A 26,674-nucleotide genomic window follows, 5' to 3' on the forward strand; every position below is an offset into this window, starting at 1 on the left:
CACATGGAAGCCACAGGTCAGTACTAAGAATCTTCTCTCGCAGGATTTCTTAGACCCAGATGAATGTTGGCACAGAGAAATTAGTATTAATTTCATTATAGCTTGGACTACCTCCCAGCTAGCTTATCTAACTTAATTAACCTGACTGTACTAGCACGCATCCTGCCTCAGGGTCTGTTACCTCTCTCTCACTCCTGGTAAGTCCAGTCTCCTCCTCTGTGTCCCGCTGGCTAATCCTCCTGCTCCAGACTCTTCTCCCAGAGCCCCTCTCCTGAGAACTAGGAATTCTGCCTTCCCTTTCCTGCCCAGCTATTGCCTGTCAGTTCTTTATGAAACCAGCCAGCAAGTGAGGAAGCTGTATGTTTACAAAATACCGAGGTCAGTGTTAAACCATAAGAATAACAATACTAAAATCTGACCCGTACTCAGTGCTCTCTTGGGACAGGATTAACAAAGACAATCTTTACACAGTGTACAAAAGGATTACCCCAACAATTGTCCTTGGTCACTCACTTTTTTTTTTTTTTTTTTTTTTAGACAGGGCGTCTCACTGAAACTGGAGCTTTGCTAGAATGGCTGGCCGAGAAACACAGTGAGGCTCCACCTGTGTCTGCCTCCCCAGTGCTGTGACTCCAAGCAGAGGCTGTACCATGCTTAGGTGGCCATGCTTATGCAGAAAGTACTTTACTGTCTGAGCCATCTCCTTAGCACCGCCCTGCCCCTGAAGTTGATTTTCACTGCTCTTCGGTCTGCCTGTTGATTTTATGGAGACTGGATTTTTCTAAGATTTTTAGCCTGTCATTCCAAAGGGCTCTTAAAAATTATGTGCTTTAATTATACATTTAAAGATTTAAATTTAAAGTTTAAAAAGACTTAGTTATAAATCTTTTTAAGACTGAGCTGAACAAATGATGGGGAAAATTAAATGGTCAGATTTAAAACGATTAGACTTTAGGCATAAAACCACTAATATAATACCTGAAACAGGGTACCTGCTCAATTTTGATGACCGCAGCCATTTTTTTACATAATCCTGACTGCTGAGCAAGGACTGGGCCACCTGCCTTCTGACTTCAAGCCAGTGCCTGTGCACATAGCCCCCTGTGTCCATGAAGTCAACATGAGTCTCGTGGTTCGTGTCACTCCTTAAATATATCGGTGTGATTTCCAGGTATGATCACCAGTATAATTTTAAAACTCAACTCACAGGATATGCGATAAAATACATAAGAAACGTGAATGTGTGTGTGTAGAGGGAATCTCTTTCTTAATAAGCATGACCTGTCAATAACAATAGCCAATGGCCAATGAACTGAGGCAGGAAATAGGGGGCGGGACACTGGCAGGAAGAGAGGATTCTGGGAAATAGTGAGGGTATAACAGACAGATTCAAGCTAGACACTAGGGGGATGGACTTAAGCAGGCAAGAAACTGATCTCAAGCTATACTAAAAAGAGAAGAGAGGAGAGGAGAGAGGAGGAGAGGAAGAGAGGGAAGGAGAGGGGAGGGGAGGGGAGAGGAGAAGAGCCCCCCCCCGCGGGGGCGGGGCCGGCAGAGGGAGAGGAGATGCAAAGGAAGAAGTGGGCCGGGACTAAGGAGAGGTAACTAACCACATGGTAGACATAGAATAGTTTGAATGGTTAAATAAGTTACAAGCTAGTCAGGGAATGAGCCAAAGCTTATGGCCTAGGCATTTAATGATAAATAAGTAGCCTCAGAGTCGTCTTTCTAGGAGCAGGATCTGGGAAAGAAAAAACAGATTTAATTATTTTAACAGGTGTTCTGGTTAGGATTTCAATTATCGTGATGAAGACCATAGCCAAAAGCGACTTGGGGAAGAAAGGGTTTATTTCATCTTACTTTCTCAGGTCACAATCCGTGACTAAGGAGCATCAGGGCAGGAACTAAAAGTGGGAGCCTGGAGGCAAGAAGAGAGGACACACCGTGAAGGAATGCAGCTCATTGGCTTGCTCCTCCTGGCTTATTCGGGCTGCTTTCGTATACACTCCAGGAGCACTTGCCCAGGGATGACACCGCCCACAGTGGGCTGGACCCTCCCCAAGGAATCATTAATCAAGAAAATGTTCTATAAGCTTCCCTAAAGGCCAAACTTATGGAGGCTCTTTTTTTTTTCCTCTCTTCTCAGATGATTCCAGCTCTGTCAAGTCTAAATGCCAACTAATGGCACCCAGTGAGGTGCGGGCAAAGCTCACTAGAAAGCCTCCCCATGCTCGCTTTTCCATGTAGATCAAGTGCAAGTGAGACCCCTTCTTTCTGACACCCCGACTCCTCGCTTCACCACAGAGGCACCTCAGAGGACGCACCTCTCTGCTACCGGAAACAGTGAAACACCCAGCAAGGCACAGAGCTGCCCACCCAAGCATCTCATTCCTCTCGGCCCTCGTGATATTACCAGTAGGACTGATTGGTGGTGGCATTTCCTGGTCAGACTTAGCCTTTCTGACCTCAAGGAGAATAATGAACTTGGTGTTAAGCCAAATGACAGGGGCAGCCCAAAAGGGGAGCAAGCTATAGCGTCAGGCAGAACAGTATTCATTGCCGGGTTTCACTATTGCACCAGCTCCTTGATATAGACTGGCTGTGGGTCTCTCTGTGCCTATGCTCACACCGCCTACAAAACAGAAAGGAAGTGATCTTTCTACAGAGGATCTGGTGCGTGGGTGAGGTGTGAGGTGATAGACTGAGAGGGACAGAAAGGAGATTGTGTATGTCAGGAACCTGGTATACAGCAAGCATACCATTAGTAACAACGGTCAGGAATTGGTTAAAGCTGTAGTCTGGCTACACCAGACCTCTGGATTTTTCATTCTCTTCTCTCCTGTCTAGACTTTTAATGATCTTCTTTACAGGTGCAGACCCTTTTCCTGGTAGTAAATGATACTCTCGTTCCCTCTAGCATATGCTGAGCCAAGAAAAGATGACTTGGCCATCAGCCCTGCTTGATTTTAACCAAGAAAAGCTGACTTGGAAAGTCTGGCATTACCACTCTGTCTGAGATGACTTCAGCCTTAAGTTTCACTGTCCTGGCCCAGGAAAGGGCAAACCATTAGAAGACCATATATTTGTCTTCTTTTGTGAAACTAAAGGCCAAACCATAAAAGACTTACTTTAAAGGGAAGAAAGGCAGGTGTTGTGTTTGTGAGATATCCCCTCAGCTCATGTGTTTGGAACACTTAGCCCCTAAATGTTAGTTCCTCAGACTTCACTGTTTTCAAAGTTGTAGGAGGTAGGTCCTCGCTGGAGGAAGTTCATCACTAGGGTAGGATTTTTATAATCCAGCATCTTCCTCTTCTTGACTACAGATACAACGGAGCTAGTGACTCATGCTTCTTCCCCATGCCTTCTCTGCCTTCATGTGTTCCCTCAAACTGCCAACCAAGATAAACCCTTCCCCCGCCTCAATCTCCTGTGCAGCTGTAATTCTGTCTGTACCACCAGGCCCAGCAGGACTCTGTATTCTACAGGATGCCGGGCATGAAGTGGTTAACAAGCAATGACCCTGAATTTCTGTGTCCAGGAGGTATAGATGTCATATCTCTTTAAATTGCAAGTGTCAGGGGACCACGTGCCTGCCCAGCAGAGCACTCTGTTGTCAGAATGTTATTCTTCCTGCCAGTCCTGCCAGTCAAGAGTAACAGACATGCTCCCAACATTAGCTCAGAGAGAGACTCAGAGCCAGGGGCTGCCTGGCTGGAAAGAGAAAAGGATCCTCTACTGACAGTGCAGGGAGAGTGGCAGACATCTCTACAGCCTTTGGGAAGTAGCCAATTCAGACAATTAAGTGAAGAAAGACTGTTGCGTAATGCTTGAACTCTGAGCACATGTATTCTAAAAAATTCTCGGCACAGACCAGATGAAGTCAGAAGAAACCAGATAAAATGGTATAACACACATTTTTACCGGTACATCCTCTACCTCACCAAACCAATTACAGATATTGATGTTTTTAATATAATATTTTTATTTATTGTTGGAGAATTTCATGCATCTGTTTAATGGGTTTTAATCAGATTCGTTTCCCACACCCTGTGTATTGCTCTAGAGGTGGTGGGACCTGGAAGCATGGAGCTGATAAACAGGCAGACTAAAGTCTCCTGCTTTATTCAAAGCATCAGACGATTTATACTCTGAGGGCTGAGAAGCATCACCTGAGTAGAGTGTACAATTACAAGGGCAATCTGTGTGGTAAAAGCATGTTTTTCCATAGAGGCATATGGACAAATAACAATAGCCAATTGTAATAATCTAAAGTGAACTTACTCCTATCTACTATGCCTGGCAGGGGCACGAAATCACATCGCAAGAACAATTCTGTGTTGTTGTTTTTGTTGTTGTTGTGAGAAACTGAGGTCACAAGACCCCTGTCTTGTTTCCTTACAAGCAGTCAGAAGTCCCTTCCCACAATGCCATTCTCGGACTGTGTTCCAACAGCACCCTTCCTCCTATACCCTGTGTGGAAGGTCCCCTCTTCTCCCTAGCAACCTCACATTCTCTTATTGTTGTCATTATCTTTTCTCTTTTCTTGTTTGCCTTTTGCTTGCTCGTTTGAGCAACCACTGAATCTAATGAGCACTCTCCATATGCTCATGAGAAAGGGGCTATACACTGGTATATGGGCAACCTACCAGAGGATAGCCCCTAAAGAAAACGGATTGACTTTCCCTCCCCTAGAAGCAATCAACTGTAAATAGTTTGTGGTGCATGTATGTGGGAGTGCATGTGTGTGTGTGTGTGTGTGTGTGTTTGTGTGTGTGTGTGTAAGAGAAAGGGGGAGAGAAGATATGTGGGGGAGCATGTATGCCATGGCTCACATGTAAAGACCATAGAATGTGTGAAAATTTAAATAGGTATGGCCCCATAGGCTTGTGTGTTTGAATGCTTGGCCCATGGGGAGTGATATCCTTAGGAGATGTGGCCTTATTAAGGATATGTGGCATTGTTAGGAGTATGTCACTGTGGAGGTGGGGCTTTGAGATCACCTATGCTAAAGCTCCGCCCAGTGTGGAAGGATTCTCCTCCTGGATGCCTGAGAAACACAATCTCCTGCTGCCTACAGCTCCAGACGTAGAACTCACAGCTCCTTCTGCAGCACCATGCCTGCCTGCACAGTGCCATGCTTCCCACCATGATGAATGCACTGAACCTCTGAAACTGTAATCCAGCCCCAACTAAAATGTTTTCTTTTATAAGAGTTGCCTTGGTCATGGTCTCTGCTCACAGCAGTAGAACCCTAACTAAGACAGGACACTTTACGTGAAAGAGTTAATTCTCTTCTTCAACTGTTTGGATTCAGGAGATGAGAGCCATGTCATTAGGCGTAGCGTCAAGCATCTTTATCCACTGAACTCCCCTGATATCCCAGGAAATTTTATTATTTTAGTAATTTCAACAACAGTAGTATTAAACTTGTATTAACATATCTTGTAACACTGCCTTCAAACTTTCAGCTGATCCTCAAATTACAAATTGCTTTAAAAATTCTTTTTATATGTGTGTTGGAGGTGTGGTTGCATATGTGTGCTCTCGTGTGCACATGTCTGTGCAAGCATTCTCACCCATATGAGCATGTGGAAGTCAGAGATTGATATTGGCTGTCTTCCTTGGTTGCTCTGCACCATATTGTTTGAGACGGGGTCTCTCACTGGACCTGAACTTGCCGGTTTAGCTAGGTTAGCCATTCAGTGAGACCTTGGGATCTTCTACTTCTCCCAAAGTGCTTGGTTAACAAATCTGTGCCACCATGCCCAGCTTCTGCATAGGTGCTGGAGTGGAAAAATCTCTTCATCACAGCCTCACAGAGAGAGGCAAAATAGACTCACACACGAGTTCATGTCAAACGAGGATGACTATATACTCAGTTAACACTAGATGTGAAATTAAATTTCACCTCTATAAAAAGTAACTTAGTCATCAGATGTAATTATTGTCTTTGAGGCCTACTGCTGAATAAACTCACCCTTTCTAGCTCTTTCTGAACTCTGGTTGGCTGGTTCAATTCAGATGTTCTGGCTCAAACTCCTCTCAAAGCTGACTGAATCAAATTGGCTTCTCTCAGCTTCTGACTGAACTGCTCTGACCTGAACTGAGCTCAACTGCAGTGAACTGAACTCATCTGAACTCCATGGCATTGCCTGAACTCTGAACTCAGCTGAGCTGCACTCACTGATCTGCCCCCACTCCTAACTCACTGTGCCTGCTCTTTAAATAGCCTCTCTTTCCTGTCTGTTCTCATGAGAGTTGGGTCTATTCCATCTCTGACTCATTCTGTCAAATCTTTCTCTGATTTGTCACTTTGTCTTCCCCTCAATTAGAAGTCACTTTCAAACATGGCTGCTTTCTTCTACAAACTAACTTTACCCTCATTGTTTGAGATTAAAGAAGTGTGCTAAGGGTATAGCTGTATTTTAGCCAGGGTGATTAAAGGTGTATCATTCCAGCTGGATCACACAGACCTGGGAGGTCTTTGGATGTGATTCCTTGCCAGAGCAGCCATGTTCCTGGATTAAAATTCTTCTACATACCTCTCCTTGGGGGAATTTATCTAGTGATCCTTTGACACAATCAGAGGAGGAAGTCTCTGTCCCATGCATATGCTTCCTTTGACTAAAGAGAAAGAGAGCTTGGGTTGGTAGCAGTGCAGTGGGACTAGAATCTAATTTGACCTTTTGATACACAAGCTTTAAGATCTGGAAAAATAGCCAGGCAGTGGTGGCGCATGCCTTTAATCCCAGCACTTGGGAGGCAGAGGCAGGCGGATTTCTGAGTTCGAGGCCAGCCTGGTCTATAGAGTGAGTCCAAGGACAGCCAAGACTATACAGAGAAACACTGTCTTGAAAAAAAAATCTGGAAAAATGTATATAAGCTTTGTGGGCCTTAGTTCTCTTGTATGTAAAATGAAACTGGGCCTACATCATGAAGACACTGACAAGTAAGATAGTGTATGCAAAGGGCTGAGTACTGTACTGAATGCATATGGGTACTGTACTGAGTACATGTACTGCCTTCTTAATGCAGAGTAAAGAGACAGGAGTGATAACTGCTCATAATGACAGTTGTGACAACTCAAATTTCTGTTCCTGATCAGTGCAGATCTTCCCTTCAAAGTGAGCTTCAGGCACTAACACCATCCAAACCTTAGAAGAAACTCCTACTGAGATGGTGGTAAAGGAACTGAGAGTCCAGAAAGGGAAACAAGAAGGGAAGAAATCCATCTTCAATAACATTTAAAAACTACTTAGGAATAAACTTAACAAAGGAGATGAGAAACTATAAAGCAACGATTCTTTGAGGGGTTCAGGGGACACGAATGAGGCGCTATCCATGGTTGGGATTAGAGTTAATATTAAAAATGTCTATGCTAACTCCCCAAAGTGATAAATTCAGTTTAATTCCTACCAGAATCACACCAGGATTTTCTATAGGAATGGGGGGGGGAAACACACTAAAATGCACACACACACACACACATACACACACACACCATAAATAGCCAAAACAACCTTGATAAAGAACATAGTTTCTCATTTCAAAATACACTATGAGTCTCTCATAATTAAAACAGTGCTTAAATACTATTCTATTGCTGTGAAGAGACATCATAGCCAGGGCAACTCTTATTTAAAAACAAAAACAAAAGCATTTGGTGTGCAGCTTGCTCACAGTTTTAGAGGGTTAGTCCATGGTCACTATGGCAGCCAGGAGCAGTAGCTGAGAGCATCACAGCCTGATCCTCAGGCAGCAGGTAGAGAGATACTCCAGGCCTGGCATGGGCTTTTGAAACTCAAAGCCCACGTCTCCTGACACACCTTCCCCCAACGAGGCCACATTTCCTCATCCTTCCCAAACAGTTCCACTAACTGGTGACCAAGCATCCGAACACATGAGCTTATGGGGGCTGTTCTCATTCAAACCACCTCAAATGTATGAGAATAGCATAAAGTTAGACATACAGATGGACAGGATGGACAAGAAAGCTGAGAAGTAAACCAGCGTATGTATATACTTGCCCAACTGATCTCTCACAAGAATATACAGTAGGGAAGGGACAGTCTCGACAAGTGGATTTGGGGAAACGTTATAGGAACAAGCAAAAGACTAAAACCACACGCTTAAAGACTAAAACCACACGCTTATCTTAAATCACTACACAAAAGATGAATCCAAAGTAAACTAAGGACTCAGAATATAAGATTCAAGCCTGAAAAACTCCAATAAGAAAACATGGGGAGACAGGGCTAGAGGGATGGCTCGGCAGGTAAGGTCGTTTCCAGCATCCACACAGCAGCTCACAACCGTCTGTAATTCCAGTTCCAGGGGATCTGGCGCCCTCTTCTGGCCTCCACAGGCACTGCATACATGTGGTACACAGACATGCATGCAGGCAAACACACACAGATAAAAACAAATAAATCTTTAAAACAAGCAAAGACGTGAAGGGAAAACCTCATGGCATTCTACTTAGCGATGATCTCATGCATGTAGAGGCAAGAGCACAAGGGGACAAGCGAGACATCCATCTTTCTAGAAGCTTCTGCACAGCCAAGGCATAGCAAGAGTGGGGAGGCAGCCTACAGAACCAGACTGTATTTTCAGCCTATCATAGATCTGATAAGTGGTTAGTATATAACTATATAAAAGACTTCTTCAACTCAACAGCAAAGATTAAAAACTTAATAACAATTTTAAGAAGGGCAAATGTGGATGGGAGAATTGGCTCAGTGGTTAAGAGCACTAGCTACTCTTCCAGAGGCTCAATTCCCAGGAACAACATGGTAGCTCACACTTGCCTGTAACCACAGTGCCAATCGATGTAGTGCCTCCTTCTGGTTTCCATGGGTACTGCATACATGTGGTACACAGATACTCTACAGGCAAACCATCCATACATGTAAAATAATTTTCTTTAAAATGGACCAAGAGCTTGCCATTTCATTCCTCCAGAGAAACTATTTGCTGACCAACAAAAATGTAAACAATTCAACCTTACCATCAGGAAAATACAATGGAAAGCCACAATGGCTTGTCACCTCATTCATGTTCAAACGGCTATTTATCTTAATTTAATCAGTGTTGAGGGGCTGAGGAAAAATCAGAACCTCTGTACACCATTGGCAAAGGTGCCAAATGACAAGAGATGGCTTTTCTTCAAGAAACTAAAATTTGATCTACCACATGATTTGACAACCTGGTGTTTACTTGAGAGACTTGAAGCTGGGCCTCGGGTGTATTAGCACTCCATTGTTGACAGCAGTGTCGTTCACAGCAGCCCAGCTGTGGAAACTATCTAAATGTCAGAGGGGAAGCCTAGAGGCAGAGCTTATGCACACACATAGAGTAGAATACCGTAGTGAGGATACTGGTTTCTTTAAGAACCCAATTGTATTATGTGGCTATGTTTTTGTTTTAGTCCCAGGTGTGAGACATGGGCCTGCTTCAATTTGTCTATGGCCACTATGACTGTCTCCTGTTCTAGGAGGAGCAATGCCAGCTACAGATGGTTTACATTCAGACTTCTTGGGACTCTGGAGAGGGTATAAATGGGAGATCCCGAGATGGTCTGTGGCTGCCCTCCCTACTGCTGCCCCTACTGCTGCTGGTCCGAGCCGCTGCTGATTCCTGCTGCTGCGTTTGCTATTGCTGGATCGCTGGATCGCTGGATCTCTGGATCGCTGGATCCCTGGATCGCTGGATTGGATTGCTGGATTGGATTGCTGGATGATTGCTGGATTGCTGGATCCCTGGATCGCTGGATCGCTGGATTGGATTGCTGGATGATTGCTGGATTGCTGGATCGCTGGATCGCTGGATCGCTGGATCGCTGGATCGCTGGATCGCTGGATCGCTGGATCCCTGGATCGCTGGATCCCTGGATCCCTGGATCGCTGGATCGCTGGATCGCTGGATCGCTGGATTGGATTGCTGGATGATTGCTGGATCGCTGGATCGCTGGATTGCTGGTTGGAGATATTCTGACAACAAAGATTAGACTTGTCCCAGGAAACTCAATGTTCCTAATCAGCAGGAAGTAGTCTGAAGAGATCTATACCCCTTTCACCTCTAACCTTCTTTCTCTCCTACCTAGTGTTGGGGGACAGGGTTGAAAAGGTGGTAGATATAAGAACTCAATAATGTAGCCCAAAAAGTATGCCTGGAAAATATACTCTTCAGGATTTCGGGGAAGAAATCCTGCCACATGAGACACCGTGGATGTACTTTGAGGTCATTGGCAGAAGTGAAACAAGCTCAGACACTGAAAGATAAATACTGTGTGACGTGCCTACCTTACGTGATGTGCCTAAAATGATCCAATTCACTGAAAAAGAGAACAGTGTGATTTATTGCCAGAGACGAGGGGCACATGAAGAGTTGGGTTTTCAACAGGGATCCACTTGCAATTACACTTAAGTCCTAGACACCTGCCACCAGTGTAGTTAAGACTGTGAGCTTGAGCCGGGCAGTGGTGGCGCACGCCTTTAATCCCAGCACTTGGGAGGCAGAGGCAGGTGGATTTCTGAGTTCGAGGCCAGCCTGGTCTACAGAGTGAGTTCCAGGACAGCCAGGACTACACAGAGAGACCCTGTCTCGAAAAACCAAAAAAAAAGACTGTGAGCTTGAAAGCTCAAGAAGATGGCTCTTATGTTGGAGACATGCAGCTGGCTCTGAAGAAGGGTGTAGTTGGTGCGTTTGCTGCTGCAAGAACACACCATAGCCCAGGTGGCTTATGGGAGAAGAAGTTGGCCATGGTTCTTGAGGCAGCATGCATAATGACAGGGAAGGCTTATCATCAGGGGGCCAGGACAGGAAACCAAGCTGTGGAATCTTTAATCACATACTGAGAGAGAGAACAGGAAGTGGGACGATAACCCAAAGCCCACTCCCAGGCACATACTTCCTCCAACATGGTTTCAAGTCCTAAAGGTTCCGGAACTCCCTAAACAGTCACACCAACTGGGGACCAAGTGTTCAAATACTTGAGTCCATGGGGACATCCTCGGTCAACCCACCACAGCAGGCAACTGTGAGGCATGCAATACTGTGTAGGATATGTTCAGACTTAGCTAAACAAGGAGACTTAGAGGTTCAAAAGCAGAGTGATTCAAGAGAGTGGATTGATTAACAGGACATACGATCAATGAGGTAAGCTAGCCCCACGCCTTCACCTAACTAGATGCCACAGAACAGTTTTGCTGTGAGTTCTTCCCCTTACCATCTCTAGGTAGTTGCCACATCCCAAGACTAGAAACAACCATGACAACGTCTTTAGGAGAAGTAGGGACCATCTTTGGTAAGGGCAAGACATCTTCACAGCCCCCACCAAAGTCCCTCCAATGCCTCCCTGGCTGCAGAGAAGCCTTGTTTTTATTTGCAAATCCACAATGTCTCTACTACCTTTGCTCAGACTCATTAACACTCTGTGCTGAGGGCAGGTATGGGAATCTCAACTAAGACAGGGTCTGGACAACAGGGAGGAAGTCAGGCTGTTAGGAACCCAACACACAGGTCTGTGTTTATTTGACACCTCTTGTTTTGAGACACAGAGTGCTTTCGTGGCACTGTGCCTTTGGGCTTTGAAGCAGAATTCCTAAGAAAAGGCTGCCCCCCAGAACTATTCTGACACTTTAGCATCAAGTCATCAAAATGTCAGAGTCAGAACACTAGTAGGAGGAGAAAAAAGACTAGATATCCATACAAGGAGACTGACACACCTCTGGAGACATTATCTGAAACAAAGGCTAAGCCCATGACTAAGATGGCTCCTGCCAACCTCCCAACCAAATTCCCAACATTCCCCTCCCCATATCTAACAGGAAACACATGGGGGCACACACACACACACACACACACACACACACACACACTGGCCCAACCGCTCTCCAGTTACAACGTCCAGGAAACTATTCCAGAAAGTGAAAGCATTTCCGGAAGGAGCAACATCTCAGGGAAAGGAAGTGCTGCCCTGCACAGGAAGTTCTGTCAGGGAAGCAGTTGTCCAGGGCAGATGGCCCCAGCATCCTGAAGGAAGCTAGCTGCCAACTGTCTCAAACTCTGTGGCTACTGTTCAGAAGTAAAGGTCAAAAGAGTCACCTTACCTAATTGTGAACTTTAGAATCCAAATTAGATGACATTAAATTTGGCTCAAGTAACTGTTTGAAGGGAAGATGTCTGAGCACTGCTGTTGTTATCCCTAGGGCTTCCCAGAGGCCCCAGGAAGGGTCTGCCTTCGGCTCTCAAGAGTCAGTCAGAAGGGAGTCGTGCCACGAGAAGTGACCCAGTGAGTTTCTTCTCTCTGCTTATTGATGGGAAGGCTCCTGGAATCTAGGGCTTGCCCAAACATCCATCAACTGCCTGAATTTAGGTAGCAAGTGTGATGGTTCTTCAAATTTAGAATACAAGTGTAACTGTTGTTCTGTCTTGCTTTCGGGGGAAGCAGAAGGGTTTTGATCTGCCTAAAACCGAAGAAGAGCTACCTCAGCCTCAGTCCGCACAGCTCAACTCTAGTTGTATTAAAAATGGTGTCTATGTCCATCCCAGGATTCTTGCTACCCTGAAAGAATTCTCCGAAACATTCAAAGTAACCCATTTTTCCTGGCAGATATGAAGATGACATGAACCCTAGCCTTGATCCGCAAGATGTGGGTTCATATCTTGGGAGGCAGAGGCAGGTAGATCTATGAATCTGAGGCCAGTCTGGCCATCCTGGTCTATCAAGTGTGTTCCAGGACAACCACAGCTAAACAGAGAAACCCTGTGTTGGGGGATGGGAGAGAACAAGCTCAGTCTCTGGGTCACACCCACCAGATGTTTTTCCTGTGAAACTAGACTTTGTTTCAAGTGTGACCTTTGAGAGGAGACATACCATCAGCTGACTGAGAAGACTGGCCCCGACAGTCACAAATGATAACAGTGGATGTCTGGCTGCGAAGACAAGTTATGTTGTATTTTATAAAGCCATCCTTGCTGGTGTGATTGAAAGAGTCACCTTAGAAAACATGTATCTCTGTCCTCCATAAATGACAGAGCTCCAGAGAAGTATGACTGCCTTCATCCACTGCACTCTGGGCTGCCACATCAAGACAACAATTTTATCATTTGGTGCATCCAATTCTTCCAATTTTCAGTACTTATTATACTTTTCCAAGGTTCTCAAGATGTCTTGGTCCTTGAAAGAAGACCTTGAGGATTGGAGTCACATCTGTGCCCTGATACCTCCTGAAAATGCATGCAAGGTACTAGATTCTCTAGCTAGCAAACCAATACTCTTCGGAAATTGAGCCACAGGCTGAATTGAATCCCTAGGGGGCAACATAGTCAAATACATTGGAAGAATCTACTTCAAGCCAGTAGAGGGCGAAAGTCACAGAGACAGAGTATTTCCTTTGCAGAATAGGAAGTTGTGCCAAGAAGCCCACAGTGGCAAGGCTGTGAACCCTGAGTGATAATCCAGCTAAATTTGGTGGCCATTCCCTTGGGATTCAGCATAAGTATGTTTGTTACATTGTCTCATACATGGCCACGTTAACTCTGGATCAGCAACTAACTGACAACCTCCCACATCCAGCTAAAACTACTTGCAACATATTATTTACAATTCACTTTCTCTCATCAAAATCAATACAGTCAAAATAACAATTATCATAATGAACGCTGTTGCAGGAATATTCTAGAAAAAAATTAAGTAACTTAAATGCCTTAAAAGTATTGTTACTCATCGTTGTTGTTTAATCCCTATGTGCTGCAATCTCAGCCTCAACTATCATCCCAGCCTCCCACTCACTCACCTAAGAAGCAGCAGCTTGCTGGAATGATAGGCTCAAGTCACACTGCGTGAGAGAGGTGACACTCTTCTGATTCAGCCTCAGGATCCTCGCCCTCAGCTACCTCCTTCACTCACCATCCATGCCTCCTTCAGTCAACACACTTAATTAGCTACTCCCTAAAAACTCCACCCAGTCCTTGCTGCCAGAGAGAGAGAGAAGTCAACAAAAGACACAGGCTTCTCATTGAAGAGCTCATGTTCCAAAGAAGCACGGAGACTAATAGAGAGATGGTTGTGTTCTGGTTTAGCATGGCCAAGGCCTCTTCTCTAAGAGTCACCCAGTGCAGACTGTGTTAGCTTCCCCAAGTGTGTTAACTTCCAATCACTGTGACAAAAAAAAAAAAAGAAGCTGGCTCAACAGCCTAAAAAAGAGAACTTGGTTTTGATGCTGTTGTTTTCGATGCTGGGGAATACATGGAGGCGTTTGTGCTAAGGAGATGCTCTACCACTGACATATACCTATCCCTAGCATCATTAGGAAGGTTTGCTTTGTTTTATAATTCCAGAGATGTCTGAAAATGATGAACTAGTCCTGATGTTCTGGGCTTACAGTGGCACGGTGCATTATGGTACAAACACGTGGTAGAAGTCTGCTACTTACTTTACAGCAGCCAGGAAGCAAAGAGCGAGAGAGGAAAGGGGGCAGGGTTTCCAATATCACCTTCAAGAACATGCACTCAATGGCTCAGTCCCTTCGGTTAGGGTCTGTCAACTCCCATCAGCACCTGGGATAGAGAACAAGACTAAATGACATGAGCCCTTAGGTAGTGCTCCAGATCCAGGGCATGGCAGAGAGCCAATGAGCACTTGAGTGGGTGACAGCCAGAGTAGCCGTCGAAGGCTTTAACGGCCCTGTTTATTTTCCTATCATGTGGTTCCCAAAATGTCATAGTCAACAAGAAGTACAGGTGGAGATAGGGGCCCGCTCTAGTTTGCTTCTATTGTTCTGACAAAGACCATGGCCAAAAACAACTTGGAAGCAGGAAAAGGGCAACTGAGTAAGGAAAGAGTTTATTCTGTCTTCCACGTTAGAGTTCAGCATGAAAGAAGCCACCGCAGAGCTAAAGGCAGGAAGCTGGAGGCAGGAACTGAAGCAGACCAACCATAGCTTGCTTACACAGCTTGCTTTCTTATACAACCAGGACGACCAGTCCAGCGGTGGCAGTGCTCACAACTACCCCAGGCTGCCCTTCCCCAACCCCACCATCAACCATTAATCAAGAAAATGTCCCACAGACTTGCCTACAGGACAATCCAATGAAGCATTTGCAAACACACACACGCCACACACTTAACCTCTGTGCTGTCTTGATTACTACCTACACAGCTATCCTGGCAAAGTGGCCCCTGAACTAAGTTTTTTAAAGGTCAATTTAGGCCCGACATAGCGATGCATGCCTTTAATCCCAGCACTCCAGAGGCAGAGGTAGGTATATCTCTGTGAGTTTGAGGCCAGCCTGGTCTACAAAGTGAGTTCTAGGCTAGCCAGGGTTGTTATGCAGAGAAACTCTGTTTCAAATAAACAAACAAAAAATCAAATTTAGTGAAGGAGCGAATGGTCTTGGCACCATGGCATGGAAGGATTCTAAGTCCGTGGAACAGCATTAGAGTTCCGAAACAGACAGGTCCCCGTGGCCAAAGCACAGGTCTGAGGATGCCAGTGACAAGAAGAAGCAGACAAGTGCTAGGTCACCTGCCAAGAAGCATACATGTCATTCGGAAAGCTAAGAGGAAATGGCAACATCAGAAATGTGGCTTCAGAACCTTCCTTCCGGCAGTATGGAGGATGGATTCAAATTCCGAAGGTCTGAGGATAGAGAGAGCACTGGAGTTCCTGGTTGCTGAGCCAGGAGATAAATGACGGGCTAGAAGCAGCTGGACTAATGAGGCATCAATGAGTGGCAGAGGCACGATCCAGGGATGACTCAAAGATTCTGGCCTGTGTCACCAGGCAGATGGTGACATCATTTACCCTCAGTGAGCTTCCGCGGTAAGTCTGCAGCTTATTAGTGCTGTGCTATCACCAACTGGGTGCTGAGCACTCAGGGGCTGCAGCCGGTTTGAGAATGGACAAGGAAGTGATAAAGAATGATCTGGGAGGGATCGCCATGCAGCAGGAAGCTGCACATGCGCATTTGGAGTTCCTGATGAGGAAGTGACGGAGAACGAGCGAGCTAGGAGGGGTTGCTATGCTGCAGGAAGCTGCACATGTGCATCTGGAGTTCAAAGGTGAGATTGGCACTGGAAGTACGGATCAGGGACACGCTGACCTTTAGAGGAAGAGCAGAAAACCAGAAGAAACCCTGGCCATGTCCTGAGAAACACTCGAGAGTTTGGAAAAGCTGCCAAAGACAAAACAAAACCGTAGAGTTGTAGAGTATCCAAACCCCGGGCCGGGGGGTGGGGGGCAGTCCTGCTCCCTGAGAAGCCAAACAAAATAAGGACTGAAACTTAGCTGTCAAATGTATCAAAAGAAGGAGCAGTAGCATCACTGGCTGGCAGGAATCCTGAGATCCATGAATGAAGTGCAGCTGAATTCTAGGAAAGATGGGGCTCAGAAATGAGCCCAGCTGCTGCGCTGGAAATGACCCAGATGGGCTTCCGAGGGCCGGTTTGATGGTTCAGGAAGTCTGTAAGCTGGTTAATAGCACCCAGCCATTATTACAAGTTAAATGACAAAAACTTACAAAACGGATAAGTTATGCTAAAAAGAAGGGTAATAAACAACCTAGTTACATCACTTCCTTATTAAGTATGATTTCTTATTAGTAATGCTGCCGAGGTTATTCATATACATTCTGCCTGCGTGTAGGGAATGCTATATAACCATGGGCTACTGCACGTCTTCCTGACTCACTCATCGACGCGGGGAAGGCTCAAACCTGGCTTTGATAAAAGCATTCATTCCATGAAAATCAGCAGATGTACATTCCAGAGCCCTTTCTTTCCAGACACCTTGTTCTTGGTGCCAGGATATCACTGTAACTGAGCCACAAGGTGACACCATGGGAAGTGTCCAACCATTCAAGTCTGGCCCACAGTAGCACTGACCACAATCTGTCTGTTAAAGCTGATGTGGATAGGTCCATCCAGCAGAGATAGTTCTCTATGTGTTGGTGCTGTGGCTAACTGCCTAGATACGGGATCTAAGGCCAGCTAGCACACAGAGGGCTTTGTGTCACAGAGGAAATGGATTCCAGCTTCCTGGCTTGACACTGAGTGTTGGATTCTAGGCCCAGAAGAATACCAGAGTTGGAGTAGAAGTCTAGCTATTAGCTGGTCACCTATACTGCACTTGAACTAGGGCAAAAGGCAGCAGTAGAAGGACTCAGTACTCCATTCCCAGACGAGGAGGGCTTCTCAGCTACTCACATGGCCCCTCCTCACTGTCCTTCAGCCTGGCCACATAAACTTATTGGAGGCTATGGGGTACCTGAATGCGGAAGCTCCTGCCTGACAGCCAAGCAGTAGAAAGTGAAGGTTATTAAAGAATAAGGGGGAGCAAGGGGAGGGAGGAGGAAAGGTGGAGAGAAGGAATGAGGAGGAGGAGGGAAGAGAAAGGGGGAGGAGCAAAAGGGGAAAGGAGGAAATGGGGAGGGGAGAGGAGAGTGGGGGGAAGGAGAAACCAATAAAAATAAGAGGATGTTTTTTTAATTCATTGGACAACATGAATCACAGATGTATGAGTCACTTGCTACCCTTGAAAGCCCACAAGGGAAAGAAAGGCAGGAGGACACAGGGAGAACTGAGCACATTGCCTAGAGAGACTTTTAAAAGGAGAAAGCATCCAAGCGGCCTGGTTTTCATTATTCCTTCTCATAGCATCTTCCACACACCACTGGTTACACCAGATGTGCAGCTCTGGGCCAGTTCTAGGTAACCAGTGGACTGTGCTGGGAGAGCTGACACTATGTTCTTCTTTAGTTCCTTTTTGTGGTGCTAGTTTCGTAGAACTTCTTAATTTTTTTTTGAAGTGCTGGGGACATGCGTCACTTTTCCAGTCAAAGGACTGCATGGATCGAGCCGCTCTCAGGGTTCTGTCTGTGTATCTCCCTGGGGTTTGAGGTGCATCATGAAAGACCCCCCGAATGTGCTCTGCCAAGGTTGGGAGAGAGATTACAGTGAAGTAAATCAGGAGCTAACTCCGAGTTGCCACTTTCTCATTGTCTAGTGCTATCCCGCATAGCAGAAGACAGTTAAACATAAAAAGGGAATTCAGGAAGAGAGTTGGGCTGGGGGGTGGGAGTGGGGGTGAGGTTGGAAGAGAATTGAATGTAAAATATGGAAGGCTTGTCTGAGAGCAAGGTCTGGGCCATGTGAACTGCTTGCAGCCCAAGGAGTGGCGTGTAGCCTCTGGTTCTCGATGTGAAATAGAGCCAAGCAGACCTGACCAGTACTCTGGGCTATCATCAGCACCCAGCAGAAGCAGGTAGTTGAAGGAACTCATATATCTGTGAGTGCTGACCGATTCAGGGGTGAGAGCCCTGAGGTTTGGGCAGGGCTCTTGACTCGAAACAGCTTTGGAGCTGGAATTGTCATTTCTGTGGCAGGTAAGTGTTTCTTCAGAAAGACAGATGACATTGAGGTGAGACCTAGAAGCCAGGAAAGTGGAAAAACAATGCCATGGGTAAAGGAGCAAAGAAAAAGAAAAAAAGAAAAAGGAGACTGGACCGTGTTCACATGAAAGCACAGCTCTCACCTCAAAGGGGAGAAGAAAATATGAGTGCCCAGGGTCACCCCAAGTTCCATGTCCCAACGTGGAAGCCGTCTCATGAAGTGTTGTGGTCACAGAACAAAGATCAAGGCACTTAGGGACAGCCACCGCACAGGGGAGCCAGCTCAGCCACTGGCCTTAGGCCCCTTTGACTTGGTGGAAAACTAGGTCTGTTAAGTTAATACATTCCAAAGGTTTTTTTTTTTTTTATCTGTAGTCAGGATGTTAGGTGGGGAGAAGGGAAGAGGAAATGACTCCTTAGTGATCTAAAGATACCCCAAGATAAATTATAATTAGGGTCTGGATGGGCAACATTCCAAACTCTCTGATCATATACATTTCAATCAGTTTTTACGGACACAGCTTCTTTCCAGGAATTCTCCTTCACAAGTTAGGGGTGCAGGTGGGCAGCGAGGCTTTGTGAGTCCTGCCTCCTCTGTTGGGTTGGGCAGGGCAGAAGCAGCTGTAGGGGTGGCAGCCCCCACTTATAACCTGACAGATGATACCACTTGTATCCAGAGGTCCCTTCCCTTTCAATTACTTGGCTGCATTTTTGAAGCCTGGGTGTTTCCTCTATAAGGGAGGATGGCAGGAATCCTCGGAGCCCCATCAAATGTCCCAGGGAAACAATAAAAGGACACAAAGCACCCTGGCCTCTTTCCACCCCACTACTGTGCGAGGAGGAAAACCAACGTGTTCTACAAGCCCTGTAAGTTTCTAGTGGGAGGGATGTGTCATCCAAGATGATGGTTATTAGTGTCTCTGCCTCATGTGCATGGGCAGGTTACCCAGGGGATGAGAAATTCTCAGTGGCAGCCTGCATTGCCCCATCAGTGAGGAACAGTAGATACACAGAAGGATCACCTGCCGCTGTGACAGCTTTGCTCATCTTTTGAGGCAGCAAAATTCGGGAATTTTGTAAGTTAATGGCAGATAAAGGAAGCCAGCTTAGCTTGCTAATATTGATTCCCTCTGGTTTGACTCTTAGTCCTGTAGGGTCCAAAGTTACCTTCAGTGTCAACCTTTGTCCTCCCTGATGGAAGCAGGGCAGGGCAACTTCCTTTGTGGATTCTATGTGCTGAGTCAGGCAAATGACAGAACAGAGAGTTCACCTCCATCTTGACTCTTCCTGGTCACTTGAGTGCCCACCCATGTGTGCCAAGGAGAGACCTATTCGGAGAAGTGTGTCCTCCCCCCCAACACACATGTAGACTGAGCCCTGGTACCTGAAAGATGATGGGAAGTTAGGTTGACAAAGTCCTGTGAGAATGTATATTATTGACATGAGCACAGCATGTTTTGGACACCAATGCCTCAGACCTATTAGAACCGCAAAGCCTTTCTCCAGTCTGAGTACAGATCTTGACGGAAGTTGACCTTCAACCAAAACCCGTGCATTCAGAAAGTACCGACCACAGCTTCCTCACCCCAGATGACTGTAGCCTGAAACTGCTCCCTTACAGAGACCACCTATGGAGATAAGCTGACCCATCTCTTCATCCATGCTCTATATAATAAACACACTGAGTTTCAGGACTACGGCTTCTATGTCTCCATCTAAGTGCACGGCCACTGGGTCACACCTTACATTATTTATACCTATCTTATTCTTCATGGCCCCAGTCAGATCATGACCAAAGCCATGTGGGTTTCTGCGAGAAGTCCTATCTGAAGGGAGGTGATGGTGGTAGTATATTGATAATATTGACAGATTGTCACCATTCCTAAGCATGATCCACCTCCTACTTTCTGGATTCAGTGATGGGGGTCGGAGAGGGGAGGCTGGGGCTCCTCTGGCATCAGGTAAGAAGGAAGGGGTGTTCCCAGACCAGCCCATCTCATAATAAAGACATTTTCCACATAGGTCTCCAGACCTTCTCCATTGAGTTTAGATAGCTATAGGTAGAGACAGGTCACTGTGAAGAAACGTTCCACTCCCCCATCTACTCGTTACTATATGCAAGGTGAGGCTGGGTCAGATCTACTGAAGACAGCCAACAAGGGGTGCACGTGACCTGGGGTAGGCCAGGCAGGAAACCGTAAATCTAGTGACTCACTTTTCCTACCTAGAAATAGCAGGTGAGCGTCCCTGCTGGGTGAACCCCTTCTTCTCCATGACTCATTCCCCACTGTGATCCTTCATGAATCCGCCCAGCAGATCAACCTAGCTGTGCCACTGAACCAAACCGGATGTCTATGGACTTGGCAGTCTGTCTAAGACACAATTCCTCAAAACACTAAGGTGTGAAACTTTGTGGGTTAAGAAACAGGACCAACGTGTCTCTATCTATGCTCACTGGCAAATCCAGCAGTCCCCTGGTTAGATTTCTAGGATGGCCCACAAGCTCCCCAGCCTCACAGCCACCTATCCTGAAAATACTGCATTTATAAAGCCTACCAGAAACTCGGCAGGCAAGATTTCTAAGGCAGACAAGGAAGGAAAGCAGAGGTCAAGGCTCACTAGAGACACTGACGAACCTAAATATCAAAGGTTACCATGTACATCTCCATCCCCACATAATGCAAATTTACAGTTGCTTTGTATATGCACAGAGTGAAGTTAAGTCTTAACTCTGAAGTTCTGAGTCTAAAATAGTCTGTGGTGGCATTTCCGATACCTGCACCCTTCTGGATGTCTCCATCCACTGTCTCACCCATACTCGGGGAAGTCTTACATAGGAATGACTGACAGGTGCAGAAAAACACAACCTTCACATCGAGTCTAAGAAGCTTTCCCCTGACAAAAAGGACAGACAGTTCTGGAGAAGGGGTTCAGAAGTTAGGCTTGTCACTTCTTCAGAGGACCCAATAAGGGTCCCACATTTGGTGACTCACAGCTACCTGAAACTATAGCTCCAGGAGATCCAACAGGATTGAATGCCCTTTTCTGGCCTTTGAGGGCATTGGCACACACATGGCATACACATAGACTTGCACACACACACACACATACGTACATACATACATACATACATAAAAACCTAAGATCTTTTTTTAAGCTAAGGGATAGATACAAGTTGCTAAAGCAGAGCTAGAAAATGGACTTCCTTCTAGTCCACCATAAGTTGGCTCTCTGCCCCCAGCCATGTTCAAAAGCCTTTGTTATAAATGTTTAGAGGAAGTAGGCAGTAACCACACTAAGGCTAAAAACACTCCTGGTTGTTGTATGTGGTTTTTGTAAATCAGTTTCAGTACGTCACATTTCCACCTCAGATGTGTGATAACAAGACCAAGATTACCCAGCAGAAGGATGTAGTATTATCCGACACCTGCCCATATCATCTGTAGTTCCCTTGATCAGACAAAGAATCATGTGTTGGCATGGCAGAGCCATCGTCACATGGAGAGCACAAAAATCTGCCTCTGATGCAGGAATGACACAGGAATGTTGTGACAGGGGAGTGGCCCGAACACATCCCGATGGAGACCAGTTGTCACCAAGACATTCCTTTGTACTATACGGAATGAAATAACCAGGTGTCAAAAATCTACAGCCTTGCAACTAGGAGCTGTAAAATGTGCCGGCTGTGCCTAATAGCCTTTGCAAAATATAATTACAGATTCCACTGCTTGGAGAGTCTCCATGGAAATAACTCAAAACTAGCCTAAAATAGTAACAGAAGCTGATGGAAACCTGATGTCCATGTGTTGAGGCAGGAGGAAAGCCAGGAGTTAGCAGGCCAGCTAGAGGCAGAAAGTAGCCTCCAGCCCTCAGAGGCAGCCCCCCTGGCCCTACTCTCCTCCTCAAAGAACTAAATCTGAAATTTATCTGGCAAATGTATCCACAGGGACATCCCCACCCACTGCAGAACGGTAGAGGCTTTGAGTGTTTGATTTAATTTTATTTTTTCAGTCGTTTGAACGTAGCGGAGTAATTTTCCAGAGAGAAAGGACCTGGACCACATTGAGTTAGCAATACTAGAACAAGAGCCAAACATTTCACATCTGCCCATGTTCCATCCTGACTCCCTTGCAGAAAGACTGCAATATTTACTCATAAAGGGGCTTAGGGAGGGAGTAGAATAGGAGCTGGGAACACCTACGTTGTCGCCTTCGGTACTTCAAATCCCTTATTAAGAAGCCTTCGGTCCAGAAGATATTTGGGGGCACATTTCCTCAGTAAATCATTGGTACAAAAAAAATCTTGTAGAAGTTGTCTTTAATGAGCTACCACAGTCACCAAGACAGCATCTGTGATACTCGAATGTGTTACAGAAGATTTTAATGAACGAGATAACTGGTTACATTTCCTGTCACTCACTCAGCACTAACCGTAGCATGGTTTGTTTGATCTAGAGGTTATTACAAAGGTTCATTCTACCTTGTTTTGGATCCTGACCTCTGCACACATGGGGACAGCTACTAAGTCATCTGTCCTGCTTACAAGGGATTGGCCTGGCATATGTCACCTGCCTCTGTCTGTGAATTGTTGACTAGAGCACTCATCCTGCTCAGGCCTGGCTACACAATGGCCTTCCCAGAGATGGGACAAATAAATCTTTCTCATCACTGGAAGGACGATGTGTCAGTTGGGTGCTTCCCACAACCATGCCCTACATTTCGTCATTTGCACCAGTGACCATGGAATCTGGTCTCCAGACCCAAACAACAAAGTCCCTGAGGCTCCCGGCCATCAGAAGCTTGGATTTAGCTCCACCCTGGCTCTGTCTCCTTTTGCCTGGTTTGCTTTGCCTGGGGGATTTCTGTCTCATGACTTGGTCTTATTTAGTCCAAGCCTGTGGCTTGGCTTCCCATCTTTCCCTGGGGCTGAGACTCCAGGCAGTGCTGACACCCAAGCCTTGCAGCTTAAGGCAGGCACTGGCTCAGAGCAGTCTGGTCAGAGGTTGTATGTGACATAGCTGTGAGATCTGGCCCTGTTCAAATCAAGGATATGAACCTAGCCAGGGCTCTAGCCTTAGTGGATCATTGTCTCCTCCTCTGTAAAATGAGAGAAATCTCAAAATGATCATGTGGTGCAAGGAAAAGATATCGAAGTATGGGGTTAGGTTTGGGATAGAGCCTCACTCAGCTACTTCTCATTCACTCAGCTACTCCTCATTCACTCAGCTACTCCTCACTCACTCAGCTACTCCTCACTCACTCAGCTACTCCTCACTTACTCAGCTACTCCTCAGAGCCGTGTACTCCTCACTGAATTGTCCAGAAAACAGAGCGAGCAGGTAACCAGGTAACAGTATCAGGCATGTGGCAAGTGTCAAATAAAGGTGGCTTTATATTGTTCTCTTAATATAACCATTCCTGCTGTTGGAATCTCCTTTTCTAGTGAGCGTAAACATTCTTTGTAATCTACAGTATACACTCAAAAAAGCCCCCTTAGAAAGTAGCTGGGCTGGCTGTCCTTTCTCATGCCACTCGAGGAAGGCATTTAGCTCTCTGGCACGAGTCCCTGCTTTGATCTTTCAGGGAGCCATAGAGCAGTGGGAAATACACTTTTCCCTCCTTGAAGGGACAGGGATACAGCAAAGCTGGAGAAGGGACACTATTAGACCAGCCTGGGTCATTTAACCAGGTTGATAACGGTGCCTGAATGTACACACACATCACACTACACACAACACATCTCATACCATGACTACACACACACATATGTACACATACACACACCACAGATACCATACACACCACACATGTATACCATATACTACACACACATACCTATACACACCATATACCACACACATATACACATACCACACCACACACATATCACACTACATACACACACCACACCATACACACCACACACACACATACCATACACACACATACACACATCACACAACACATACACCATACACACACATACACACATCACACAACACACACACCATACACACATACATCACACAACACACACAGATCACACTACATACAGCACACATACCATACACACCACACCATACACACTTCACACACAAAACATCCCACACCACACACACGTCATACTACACACCACCCATATACATACTACAGATAGCATATACACCATACCACACACATACCATATACCACACACACATACATACACCACACCACACCTCACACACATCACAATACACACACACACACCATAATACCACACACACACCACATACCACACACATACAGACACACACATCACACCACACACACACAAATACACATATACACACACCATACACACAGATACACACCTTTAAACAGCTCTGTAAATGTGTCTCTATTAGTATGAACCCCCATGTGTTTCTCCTTAGCCGTTTTCCTCCTGCTAGATCATCATTCTGGAGAAAGATAAATCACACTATCTTTGCTTAGTAGTTAGTACCTTATTTGGATTTTTTAGGAACTGAAATCTGCATTCAGTGCAAGTGAAGAGAAGAATTTCTAAGAGTTCGAATGTATCTGAATCCCAACTTAAACCAGGATCCTGCTTCCTCCCTAGTCACAAACCATTTCTAGATGAAAACTAGAAGGACTTCACAGTATAGATTATTTTAAAGTGACACAGTACAGATACAGTCCTGCTCCGTGCTCCCAACTTCAGGTCAGAGCTGATCTTCAAAGCCTCCTTGAAGAGCGGTAAAGCACTGAAGTCCTCAGTGGGTGCTCTGGAACCATTATGACATGTGTGAACTCTCGGTCAACCCAGGACAGTCAGTCTCTCAGACACTTATCTGACCCACCTGTCACTAACCCCAGCCTCACTGTGAGATCCAATCTCTGCCTAATTTACCTCACAGACTTCTTTTCCTTACCCATTTGGCTGGTAACAAACACCATGGAAGGGGAACAAAAAAGTGTTGGGGAGAGACAACCTTGCGGAGACACAAATTGTGGCTCTGCACAGCCATGAAGCCAAAAGCAAGACCCTCACTCTTTTCTCATTGTGAACCTCAAAAGCAGTGAACAGGACCACCTCTGTTTGGAGGTCATCAATGGCCATGTCTGCTTTTTCAATCTTATACACATTTTAGGAAGATCCTCCCTCACTCTTATACCTTGCTCACTTCCTCTCCACACCCTGTCTTGTATGGTGGGTGAAACAGAGAGGAAAGCTGTTTCCTCTTTCTAGCCAGAGGAAACAGCTTTGCAAAGAAAATGAACCCAACAGCAAATTCCCCTTGCCTGGTACTTTGAAATGTAAACTTAAACTTAGCTAGGGAGGGTTTGTTTGCCTTTGATGGCCAAAGTAATGTGTGTGTGTAGACAACAGCTAGAAATATAAAGGAATTTTAAGACGTGTAGCCCAAGAAGGTACCTTTTTTTTTTTTTTTGGTTTGGTTTGGTTTTTCGAGACAGGGTTTCTCTGTGTAGCCCTGGCTGTCCTGGAACTCACTCTGTAGACCAGGCTAGCCTCGAACTCTTGAACTCAGAAATCCACCTGCCTCTGCCTCCCAAGTGCTGGGATTAAAGGCGTGCGCCACCACCTCCCGGCATGAAGGTACCTTTTTAAAAGGCCTAACCTTAGTTAGACCCAGGGAGATAGATGGCTCAAAGACTCTTGCTGCCGAGTCTGAAGACCCAAGTTCAATTACTGGGACCTGCAGGGCAGAAAGGGAATCAACTCTGGAAAAGTATCCTCTGATCTTTACCTATGTAAGGTGGTATCTCCCCTTCAGATACACACATACACACATGCATTCATGCATGCATACACACATATATGCATTCACGCATATATATATATACATATATATATATATATATATATATGTATATATATATACAAATGTGTTTAAGGCATAGCTAATAGCAACGTAAGCAAAAGCTGCTCCTTTGTGAGCAGCATGAGTCAGACAAGTCACACTGTAATTCCACAGAGCCATAATACTTCAGAACTTTCTATGGGATTTTCCTGGGAGGACCAGCAAACACATTTCCCTTGCTGTGACGTTACAGCAGTGATATTAAATTCACAAGAAACCCTTAAATTCATCCATCCTTCCACCAGAAACACTTGCAGAGTTCTAATACAATGCATCCTGGGAGCAAACGAATGTCAGGTACTATTTTCAAGGATAGAAAATAGACTAACTAAGAATTACACTTCACACACACACACACAGACACACACACGAGAGAGAGAGAGAGAGAGAGAGAGAGAGAGAGAGAGAGAGAGAGAG

At 45.6% G+C, this 26,674-nt stretch overlaps 1 protein-coding gene across 1 annotated transcript in view; it reads left to right on the forward strand.

Moving 5' to 3' along the window:
* The window catches only part of Zdhhc14 (zinc finger DHHC-type containing 14), a 264,495-nt gene extending 260,618 nt beyond the window's left edge, over positions 1 to 3,877 (forward strand). Inside the window, exon 9 of the mRNA XM_028764357.1 lies at positions 2,147 to 3,877. Within this exon, the coding sequence (XP_028620190.1) occupies positions 2,147 to 2,182 (36 nt within the window). The 3' untranslated portion in view covers positions 2,183 to 3,877. The remainder of the gene's footprint in view (positions 1 to 2,146) is intronic.
* Positions 3,878 to 26,674: the final 22,797 nt, after the last annotated feature.

Source organism: Grammomys surdaster, unplaced genomic scaffold (assembly GCF_004785775.1).
Source record: "Grammomys surdaster isolate TR1022 unplaced genomic scaffold, NIH_TR_1.0 143, whole genome shotgun sequence".
Lineage (NCBI taxonomy): Eukaryota > Metazoa > Chordata > Mammalia > Rodentia > Muridae > Grammomys > Grammomys surdaster.